The following is an 11,962-nucleotide window of genomic DNA, read 5'->3' as shown; positions in this document are numbered from 1 at the left end:
AGGTGTCATTTGCCATAAACCAAGCTTTATTATTGTGTAAAATAGAGTCATTACATGTAGAGTACAGACCATTAAGCCAATATCACTTAAGTAGCTGAGAAACAGATTATGGCTGACTTCAGGACAAGGAATGAACTAAAACTATTGTTAATAACAGCTATTTCCATTTTTGTACAATTTATCCTGGCATGAACTCCGAAGAGATAAGCATGGTCCATTTGTGGGAGTACACCTCAAATGCAACTCACATTGCCAGGGAATAATTGTTCACTCCATATGGAAGGATGTTAATTCTCTCTATCGTCAATAGTTATGGTCATTGCTGAACCTTTTGAGTTCCATTTTACAACTCCCTCACTGATTAGCACCATCTTTAGCCAATATTCAAATAATGATATCCCTAAGTGTTTCAAACTGATTGACAGTATATCACCTCAACATGGAGAAAATCAGGTATTTGATACTGAGCTCTTGAGATCAACCCACCAGATGTGGGATACATGATAAAGCCTATATATGTCTCGACACGGGAGGACTTTCTCTCCCACCCTCTCCTCTCCTCCAGTGGGTCACACTACACGTTTCCCCGAGTGCCACTTCTCCAAAACTCAAGTTAAAGAAAACTATGGAAATTACAGAGTTGCAAAATAGATACGTTTTGATCATCCTTAAGGCTATTTATTAACATACTTACTATGCTCAGCTATAGAATCAGTTTTGTCAGGGATAGTAGAAATGAAAGAAGGTTCAATCCTAGTTTTTCTTGTACCTTACCATTATTGCTACCAAGAGTTGCAAATTAACATTCGCCTTGTCTTTCAGTGACCACTAAGAGACAGAAGAATTCATCATAAGAGACATGATGCAGTAATTGGTGGCTAGATGTCTAAAAATGGGTAGGATGCACACCATCTTATATTCATTCTTCCCATGGGTTTTATTTATTGAGCTACCTGCTGTTACCAAATTGGAAACTACAGTAATTGTCCCTTTCCCTGTAATAGTCCATATATGTGATTGGAATTGTTTTGGAAATGTGGAGGCGGTTGAGAAGAGGACAGAGGGAATGGAATGGCATCCAACACATAGAAACCATGTGTTTGATACCATTCCACTCATTCTGCTCCAGACATTACCACGAGCCAGTCCTGTGATTTGGAAATATATTGGAACAAATTCTGTAGAAGAATTATAAAATAAAGTAGAGCCATTCAAAATTGCTTCCAATAGCACAATGACCGAGAACTGCATTTGAACCTCAGATCTCTGACAGATCATAGGAAATATGATTCTATACAACTAATCTAATATATTGATTGTAAAGATATTAGCAGACATTAGCCTACAATAATAAAGGTGCATGCACACACTAAAACAAAACATAAACAGTTGCATTTCCAGATCCCGATTGCCTTTACATTTAGAAAAGCACAAGAAGTAAATGTTCTTGTTTTTTTTTCCTTCCTCTGTCTGTGGTGTGGATATTATAATGGGAGACCAATGTCTGGATCTTAACCAATACTTTGCTCAATAACTGTAGATTTTTGCATCCATCCTGTTCCCTCATGTGTGAAATGACCATCTGGTCTGGGCACTTTAAAGATCCAGGGCCACACTCCAGGGGAGCTGTCGCCTGCCCAGACACACACGTAACATAGCACCAGATTGCATACACAGGCCATTAACAGTGGGAGGAAAAGTTATTGTACTCCAGTTAGCTGCAATATTGAAGCAGTAACTGTCATTACATATATATATATTTTTTTTTATCATAGTGAGACCCATGTTGAACAGGACCCACAAAGGAGGGAGAATCTTGCACAAGATCTAAAACACAAATAGAGCTCACCCAGGCCAGGTTCAAATACACTCAAGCCAGGTTTGAAATTTGACCATGTCGAAACACACTTAGGCCTACTAAAAAGTGCAAGAGTTAACACTGGCGTTAACTGAAGCGTGGTAAAAACTCTAGGCAGATATATGTCAGACTTCTGCTCCTTGGCACTTTTCCCAAACACTATGAGCATGGAGAAATACTTGCACTTATATTTAGCCTAAACTGTGACAGAAATACATTTCTCCTTCCTTCTGGCTCATTTATATGTGTTAAAATTTATTCACAACAAGACTGACATGCATCTCTATATTTGCTGATGCTGTGTTTTAAAATGAGGTATACTTGATGTCAAATCAAACTCAGTGGTTGTAGAATTACACTGTATTTAATGTTCTATACACAATTAGTTTTTATTTTTTAACAATTTATTTGCAACATAAATGAGTATTTCCTTAATATAGAGCAATTGGCACTTTTATTTTCAGCCATGTCCAAGATTTGATAGCTGTGCTGACTTGTTTGTTGAAATTATACACAGTAACTGCAGTAGAAAACTCTCTCACATGCATATGGTTGTTTACACATGAACCATTCTATTTCCATCTTCATATGTAAATGTACACAGTGGAAATTGAGGGTGGAGACCTACAGCAGGACAGGATGGCCAAATGATCAAATTCCCTTCAGGATGGCCAGATTCCACTCTGTGTGGTTTCCATATCCAAAATATCAGTCTGATCATTGAATACAGTATGTCCCACAGTGTCCTCAATGTGTATTTACATGATAACTATTGCTGTCTATGGTTTTAAAGGAAATGGTTTAGACATACCACAGTGAACATGTGCATTGCTTGCTGTTTCATGGGCAATGGTGTTTTTCTTCAAACAAGTTATTGTACAATTCTGTTATTTAGACAATTTTTATACATTATTCTAATTGGGGAACGTGTCTGGTGAATGATCCTTAAGTTGGAGTGCTACAATGAGTCCACAGACACTGTTAGTATGCAATACATATTATACACTGAGTATACAAAACATTAAGAACACCTGCTCTTTCCATGACATAGACTGACCAGATGAATGCAGGTGAAAGCTATGATCCCTTGTTGATGTCACTTGTTAAATCCACTTCAATCACTGTAGACGAAGGGGAGGAGATAGGTTAAAGAAGGATTTCTAAGCCTTGAGACAATTGAGACATGGATTGTTTATGTGTGCCATTCAGAGGATGAATGGGCAAGACAAAAGATTTAAGTGCCGTTGAACAGGCTATGGTAGTAGGTGCCAGGCGCACCGGTTTGAGTGTGTCAAGAACTGCAACGCTGCTGGGTTTTTCACGTTCAACAGTTTCCCGTGTGTATCAAGAATGGTCCACCACCCAAAGGACATCCAACCAACTTGACACAACTGTGGGAAGCAGTGGAGTAAACATGGGCCAGCATCCCTGTGGAACGCTTTCAACACCTTGTAGAGTCCATGCCCTGACGAATTAAGGCTTTTTCTGAGGGCAAACGGGAATGCAACTCAATATTAGGAAGGTGTTCCTAATGTTTTGTATAACTCAGTGTGTATGGACCAGTAAGATTGCTAATTCACCATTAAACTTGAAACTAATGATTGGGTAAGAAGCAGACACTTACAGTGCCTTGTGGAAGTCCCCTTGCACAGCTGTCAAATGTTGCTAACTTAAAGGGATAGTTCACCCAAATTGCAAAATGACATATTGGTTTTCTTTCCCTGTAAGCAGTCTATGGACAAGGTATGACAGCAATCCATGCTTTGGTTTTGTTTACCTGGCCACTATTTAAAATGCGAACCTTTTAGCAATTCTGACACAAATCTAATGCAAATTAATGGTACCTATAATTATTAGCATTTTCATGCATCATGTCCAAATCATCCTAAAGTATCTAAAAATGGATTGTGTAACTCAATAAAGTTACTTATAGATGATTTTGACATGAAGTGGGAAAATGCTAATATAGGTACCTCTGACTTGCATTGGATTTGTGGAAGTTACTCTGTGTAGCTTCCACAGTTAGTGTGAATCAGCTCACCACTAAGACTACACACAAACTCTGGCTCTATGAAGTCCTTCTGGCAGGTCTTGCACACCAGACCCTTATCCACTTTCAGCATTATTTTTGAGCCTTGGGCCTGAGGGGACAAGAGATGGATGTCAACTCAATGCATAACATGCATTGATAAAATTTTGTGCATTATCAACTTGTGCATTATGAATACCTGAAGATTCCCATTATAAATAAAGCAAGTGCATCCCTGTGAAAATGTTGAGGCACGTGCTCACCCAAGTGTACTTGTGTCTAAGGAGTTCGACCTGGGCCAGGCCTCTTTCTACCCCTCCCATTCGTCTTTGATGGAAAGTCTCTCTAAGGGACCCCAACAGGAACTGGGAGACCAGCTGAACAGACCAGGAATCCGGCAGAACCTGGAGGACTCTTTCCAGGTCAAAGGCAGCAGCATTGGCATTCAACAGGTCCACAGCTGCACTCGCTAGCTCATTGGAGCCCAGGTAGATCTGGAGCAGGGTGAGGAAAAGGGTGTGTTCCAGTTCCCGTCCCTGCCATACAGCAGCCCTCCTGCAGTAGGCCCCTGCAACCTGCAGGTCTCTCTCTTTGTGGACCAAGGTCTGTAGGGCCTGATAGTGGTTACCATCTCTCCCAAGCAGGATGGCCTGCTCTATGTGCAGGGCTGTCGGCTGGATGGCCTCTGTAATATCAGTCATACTTATATTATTATAAAACACTAATCACAGACACTATTCAATCTAACCTGGGAATCAGGTTTCCAGAGAGAAGAAATAACTAATATTGTTACTGTGGAGCAAATTAGCAAGTGTGAATGAATATGAAGTTTAGCAAGCTACATAAATCCTAATGAATATGGAGTTTAGTAAGATATATAATTCTTAGAGTGCAACATGAGTAATAATTATATTTATCTTGCTAAGTAGTTTTGATTAAATAGTTATGTGACTAAGGATTTCCTACATACATTAAGCATGATACATTTTCATATGACTCACATACCATGTACTGTCATGGTGTCATAGAGGGAAGACTGCCACAGCAACTGTTGCAGTTTATCTCTGGTCATTCTTCCATCTGAATCAGTACCATTTCCTTCCTGTAAGGCTCTGAGTATCTGGGTGACATATGCTGTGGCCAGAAGGGTATGATGCTTCTCCTCCTGAGAAATGATAAAAAAGAGGGGGGATACAAATATGTGCCTTTATTTAATTTCAAACAACAGTTTATTATGGGTAAAAATGGTGTGGTGCTATTGATATACTGGTGGTACCAACCTCGCTTTTCAAATCATAGACCAAAAATTCCAGGAACAACACCAAAGCTAGAGAGTACTTCTTTAAGAAAGTGAGGACATCCTCCTGTGCAAATGTGTCTTGGTCCTCTGGATGTCTTTTTGTGAAAATCTGTATTCCAACCTTAAAAGTTACAGTACAGAAATGTCACTAAAATAGGTCAACATGAGGTTTAGTTCCAATCAAATAATGATGTTATTTATTATAATCATATTATTTAAAACTTTTTCTTCATATAACTCTGTCCTCTACAGTTGAGCTATATGGATTACTCGGATACCTCCTGGTTTCTTTGTAGAGCCCAGTCTGCAAACGTCCAGACGACGTCTCTCTGTTTTAGTCGACTGAGAGTTCTCACAATGTGCTCATACACATTTGAGCATGAGCTGTCTTCATGTTGCCCATCAGTAATTTTCACCCAAGTCTGCAACATCATAAGGACATTAAGTTCTACCAGGAGTCTACCAGGCCAAATAACGTTTGTGATGACAGTCCTTTTACACATCATATTTTCAGTATGGTCTGAAGTCCAAATTTAAGCAGAAACTACATTAGATCATTGATCACTGTCTTATAACACAAAGATGGTACAAAGTATGATACAAAGAATATGCAATCGATTAGACTGATTAAAATAAATGCAAATCATATTTTTATTGCATGCTAACGTCCAAGATTACCTGGATTGCTTTGATATGGTGACCATGACTCTGATAGAGTAATCCAAGTGTGAAAAATCTGAGATGATAGTATAATGAAATTATTGCAGTATTATATTAAACAAAACATTGCAAGATTCAAATATGTTGTTCTCAGTTTACACTGAACAGCTACCCATTCTCACCTCTTGTGCAGCTCAAGGAGAGGCACACATTTGTCGATTGAGCAGGAATTGGGAGAGGACACAAGCTCGTCCAGGTCTTCTCTGTCACCTTGCTCTGTGTATATTCTCAGTTGTGCATTATCGATATCCTCACTGCACCCAACTCCCTGCTCCGTCCCTCGAACCACCTTTAGGAAATCGCCCAGGAAGTCTAGATACTGTTGAAATGTGGTCCTGTCCTCTTGTCGTAGAGCCAATAGCTCCTTTGCATTGTTCACTTTGACCAGCTGGGACTGAAAGGTCTCACTGAGTGGTTCCATCTCTGGATACAAGCTGATGATTTCTCTAGGGTCCAACTCACCTTTGCTGTTGAAAACAGGAATGAATAATGAAACATTTCAACAGACAGCAGAACTAATAATTCAAACTGTTATAACCTAGCAATAAATAATGCTAGTCATATGATCTACTTTTACTATTGTTTAAGGTAGTTTCCTTAAATTAGGGGTCCATACTGAAAATAAGATGTGGAAAAGGACTGTCCTCACATAAAAAGTTCTTTGGCCTCTGAAAAAGACTCCTGGTAGAACTTAATGAATCCAGCCATGCAAGTGATGATCTTATGCTGCTCCTGTCAAATCAAATACAACATTTGTCAAATCAAATAATATCACTTATCTTCTTAGATTTGGCACATATTTCATATAAGCATATTTTAAATCAATTTATTTTTCTCAAGTCACTGGGGCTGAAGGTAATGTGTTTGCAGTTAAATCTTAAGAGCAATACGTTATGTCTAAATGTAGTACCCACAAACCCAGATTTCAAAGCTTTCGAGACAGACAAAGTATAATGAATAAGTCATGAACAGAAGGCATATTCAGTCAAGAATCCTCAATTCAACCCTTGACCTATAACTTGAGAATCTACCATGATTCCAACAAATCTCTGAAACATCTGTTGCCTTGGTGCATGCTGCATTTCATCATACACCTCCATGTGCAGCTCAATAACTGATGAACATGATTACCCTGATGAAATATGAAATTCATATACCATGTTATGGTGGTATTCATATTTATGCTGTCTACACATCAGTTATAAAGCTCTAATATAGAATAAGGTTCTGATGCAATTTTGAACTTTTAGTCCTGGGGATTAGGCTATTGTATATGTGAATAGTTGGATTCGTTTTTGTCTTTCTTTTCTAGGATGGAAGAGTCAAGGAATATGAGAGATTAATCATCTGTTCAACTGTTTATAATGTGTGTTTTACCTTGTAAGAACCCTTGGGTACGAGAGCTTGTTTTGTCTGTGTTTGACTTGCCTGCCTGGCCTGAGTCCTTTCATTTTCAAAGTCATAACCAGGTTTGATTAATTACGTTAGAGTTGCAGTTCTAATTCTTGGTGTTCAGTTAGGCAATTTTATTCAGAGTCAAAAGGAGATCTTGTTTACTGTTGGTGATTACCTTGTAAGAAACATGTGAAAGACGAGCTTGAACTCCACCAAGCAGTACCAATGCCTCCTCCACTCGCTCACACCTTACAAGGGCTTGGATCTGCTCTTCAAATGGTACATGGGACAAACCGAGGATCTTTCTCTCCATAAAAATGTACACACCCTCTAAAGAGAGGATAACATTGATATGATCTGACAGAATCCCAAAACAGAGTATTCGAACCAAAGTGGAAGTCACAGTATGCCAACAGTATGACAACATAGCATGCAGAATGACCACAATTAAACATTGTCATGAGCACTGACTGACTGACTGAATGAATGAAATGAATAAACATTAAAATGTGTTATTGGTTGGCAGCTTGATTGGTTCGTTGGTACCATACACTGTAAACCATTTCCTGTTGTTTTTACGGTACTTACAGGCAATTGCCTGTAAGTTACCATAGAAAAAGGTACAGTGTTACCGTACTGTATTTTACAGTATTCAATACCATTACTGTAATCTTTTTTTTACTGTTTTTTTTTTACGGTAACTTACCGGCAACTAGCTGCCTGTAAGTTACAGTAAAACAACAGTACAGTGCATTACAGTGATCGTATTATGGTAATTGTAATGAATTCATTAATTAATTAATGGGTTGATTAATTAATTAATTGAATTCATTGAGGGTAGATGGGGTTTGTATTTTACAGTATTTTACAGTAATTACATCGGATTGCTCAAGCAGGTTGGCTGCTAGGTAATGTGCTTACATATTACAGCATATCAATGAATGCCAGTTTGGAAGCCTTTGTCTCCAGAAATGCAAGTGATATAAGACCACATGTTGGTATTTTACATCACTTGCACTTCTAGAGGACTTAACAAAGGCTTCCAAATAGTGACTACAGGGCTAAACAGACCAAAGGACATGTCAAATACTCAACCATTATAGGTTTAAGACTTGCGGGAACTCCAATATCTCGCTTATATACATTTAATTGATAGGACACTACTACCACATTTCAGTTAAATTGGTGCAGCATTCTCACTAATGGGTGGCACAAATATAGACTCTTACAAGGCATGCCTCAAAATATGTTAATAAGCCAGAAACAACAATAACATGCACCCAATAGTGGTCAAAAGGTTTTTGGCGCTCCAAAAATACTGTACGGTCTTTTTTCTGTGGGGTGGAAGTTACAAGCCATTGGAAATACAGCAAAAAATAAATATTTCTTATTTTAAAGGATGTACTTTGATTTTGTCGACCTTGTGCTTTTGTGTGCCGTTATATTTTGAAAATTCAGAAATACTGTAAGTGAACTGCTACTGTATTTTACGTAGCATATTTTATAGTAAAGTCCAAAATACATCAAATATTACAGTAATGTCCAAAATACATCAAATATTTCCCGGCCGTTGAATATTTTCTCACAATGCAATGTAATTAACGGTAATCTACTGTATTCATTTTATACGGTATGATACTGTTGATTGTACAATAATTTACCGGGATAATAACAGGATGGTTTTACAGTGTACCTGTTGTTGAGAGTAGGCCCTTGGCTCTAAGCAGAGGCACAGTCTGTTTGAGCTGCTGATCCACCATACTGTAGACATAGAGAGCCTGAGGCTGCAGGGCCAAAATGTAGGGGTAACACACCACCGCTGCCAACAACCCCTCAGACCACTGCACTGGAGGCCGCTGGCATATGCCATTCTTCATGACAAACACACCTGTGGCAAAGAAACGATAGTACATCTATACAACAAATATCCTATAGATATGTAAACTGTACCAACCAACACTTTATTTTAAATAACACATATTAGACACTCATTTTGTAGTTTATAAGTATATCTTACAGTAAATGTGTAAAAACAGGAAATCTATAAATTTCCCGCCAGTGGATTTTTATCCTTCTGTGTTCACTGCCGTCATGAACGGTGATATGAACATGCCAAATTATTTATTATAAGCTACTAGTATGTAATTGTTTATATTATGTACAGGTACAGAGCTTGACTATAAAATCTGACAATGTAGCTGTCTATAAGGTGTCTGTGTCATATGTGTTTGTCCACAGGCATTCTTTTGAAGGGCACAGAGCATGTGCTGCATGCGAGTGTAATTGTTTTCACGACAATAGCTCTTACCCAAGGAGCCGGGCCCATTTAAAAGGAATTCCCCTTTTCCTGCGGTGCTCACAATTATATTCTGCCTGCTCAGGTTGTGAGGGAAGAGATCAACGGTGCTCCCACTCTTGTGATCATGGAGGAAATACCTGTCACTGGTAGCCACACACAAAGTGGTATCATCCACAGCTAAGGCCACAGGGTCCTGGGGTAGAGACACCTCTTTAACACAATCCCATCTCTCCACCCCCACGACATGGATCCGGACCACTCTGCTCCTGCTAGAGGTTGTCACCAGCTCCACACACACAGACTGCGATGAGGTTGACAGTGCCGATTCACACACCTTAAAGAAAGACACGTGTTGGATCCGCTTCAGCGAAGGAAGGGGTTCTAGGGAGAACATGTTGAGGGCGTTAACGGAATGGTCCCACAGAACCAGAAGGTGATTGAGAACTGGTATCACCTTTAATTGGGTGACTGGGCTGCTTGAACCTAGCAGTTTCGCCCTCCCCTCCCGAGGACATTGACTGGAGTCCTTTGGGTCACTGTTGCTGGGTAGGATAAGGTGTTGGACCAATGAGTCTTTGGTTCCAATGTATATATTTCTGTCATAACACTCCAGGCTATGGATGCTGAATTTGTCTTTTTCTTTAGGGGTGGGAGGTTTTTCATAGACTTGCACTTGAGTGAAGGCTTTCAAACTCATTGCTACTGTATTTGTTGATGTATGCTGATGCTGTTCTCGATATTTAGAAGGTTAGAATACCCAAAACAAAAAATAAAGCAAAATTCTTTTTATCAATGATCTACAACTGAACACAAAAAAGTTAAAAATGGAAATGTATTTCACCAACGTTGTCACAACGTTGTAACACAGACAATAATGCAAATCTATCATCAAATGAACAAGTATATTCACAGGGTTTAGATGAATATCTATTCTGATTTATTCTAATAAATTGTCCCTACCTGATGTTGTGTGGTTAGTTTCCTTCGCTGAGTGTTAGAAATCCCTTCTCATCTGAAGTGTAGTTTGACCTCGTCATGTGACTCCCATCCTGAGAGGAAGTCTGTGTCAGCATTTTACACCACTTATTCTCAACCTAGGAGTACATGAGTCACAATGCCAGCACAAGTTAAACCATAAAACCGTTTTTACAAGGATGAAAACAATCTATGTGTTGAGGAATTATATTTTGAGGTGCCACAAACCTTAAAATGAGTTGTGGTGTTTGGTTCTGAATAGACCAGAGAGAAGGTTTGTGGTCAGTGGACAATGTGTGAGGAAACAGTAGGTGAACATTCAGTATCAACTGGGGTATGTTTAGTAACGTGCAACAATCAAAATGTTATAGACATGTAAAAAGGCCTTTCTGTAATATTGGAAAGCAAGTGTTCTTTCGATATGTAATGTTTATTTGAAAAGTTTTTCAGCCTTTTAAATAAGCCTGAGAGGACTTACAACTTCTCTATGTACTGTGTCTATTTTCCTGCAGGTATAGTGTAATGTGTGTGACCTGACATAATTGGTGACATCCTCTGGATGGCGTCATTGCTACAGGTTTCTTACCAGAAACAGCCCTCAAAATCTTCAGTACAAGAGACAAAAGACATGACCCCACACTACATTTATTAATTTAGGTAAAGCAGTGTCATTAATTTAACACAACAGATACATTCAATGTCAGGCATTCATAAAAGATTGTCACCTTATTCAAACAACTATTACATCGATGTGAATAATGATGAACACATATAACATGCAAACAGCACAGACTATTGTGCCAACAAAATAATTGGGGTCAACTACACCACTTTGTCATTTAGATTATCACGAGTTAAATTATTCTGTAAATTATACATTTCACTTGGCATATGATTATATTTCTTCTCTTGAAAAGGGACGCTACAGGTGGACACCAAAGGCTTCTCTCCTCACAAACATCACACTAGCAATGAAACAACAAAAGATAAATATTGTGACCATCTGCTGAGGTCACTTCTTGCTGGGTAGGGATATGTTGTGGTGTTTCAGTATACAGTGGTGTGAAAAAGTGTTTGCCCCCTTCCTGATTTCTTATTTGTTTGCATGTTTGTCACACTTAAATGTTTCACATCAAACAAATTTAAATATTAGTCAAAGATAACACAAGTAAACACAAAATGCAGTTTTGAAATGAAGGTTGTTATTATTAAGGGAAAACAAAATCCAAACCCACATGGCCCTGTGTGAAAAAGTGATTGCCCCCTACAACCTAATAACTGGTTGGGCCACCCTTAGCAGCAACAACTGCAATCAGGCGTTTGCGATAACTTGCAATGAGACTTTTACAGCGCTGTGGAGGAATTTTGGTCCACTCATCTTTGCAG

General features: G+C 38.8%; 1 protein-coding gene across 1 annotated transcript; it reads right to left on the bottom strand.

Moving 5' to 3' along the window:
• Positions 1-3,267: 3,267 nt before the first annotated feature.
• si:ch211-266g18.9 (transforming growth factor-beta receptor-associated protein 1) lies at positions 3,268-9,185 on the bottom strand. The gene is made up of 10 exons (XM_041854380.1): positions 8,996-9,185; positions 7,478-7,632; positions 6,557-6,639; positions 6,030-6,374; positions 5,866-5,923; positions 5,466-5,609; positions 5,168-5,308; positions 4,893-5,052; positions 4,151-4,572; positions 3,268-3,999 (listed from the first exon to the last, which is right to left on the bottom strand). The coding sequence occupies exons 1-10, from the start codon at positions 9,177-9,179 to the stop codon at positions 3,859-3,861; spliced, it is 1,833 nt and encodes a 610-aa protein (XP_041710314.1). The 5' UTR covers positions 9,180-9,185; the 3' UTR covers positions 3,268-3,858.
• Positions 9,186-11,962: the final 2,777 nt, after the last annotated feature.

Source organism: Coregonus clupeaformis, chromosome 29, assembly GCF_020615455.1.
Source record: "Coregonus clupeaformis isolate EN_2021a chromosome 29, ASM2061545v1, whole genome shotgun sequence".
NCBI lineage: Eukaryota > Metazoa > Chordata > Actinopteri > Salmoniformes > Salmonidae > Coregonus > Coregonus clupeaformis.
Note: the sequence above shows the minus strand (reverse complement) of the source record. Positions and strands in the feature narration are given on the sequence as shown.

Excerpts from the sequence above, each read along its gene's own strand:
- si:ch211-266g18.9 (XM_041854380.1), bottom strand. The coding sequence starts at position 9,179 with ATGAAGAATGGCATATGCCAGCGGCCTCCAGTGCAGTGGTCTGAGGGG. Across the intron at positions 6,640-7,477 it reads TTTCACATGTTTCTTACAAG|GAGCAGCATAAGATCATCAC; the intron begins GTAATCACCAAC and ends TTGATTTGACAG. Across the intron at positions 5,924-6,029 it reads CTCCTTGAGCTGCACAAGAG|ATTTTTCACACTTGGATTAC; the intron begins GTGAGAATGGGT and ends CTATCATCTCAG.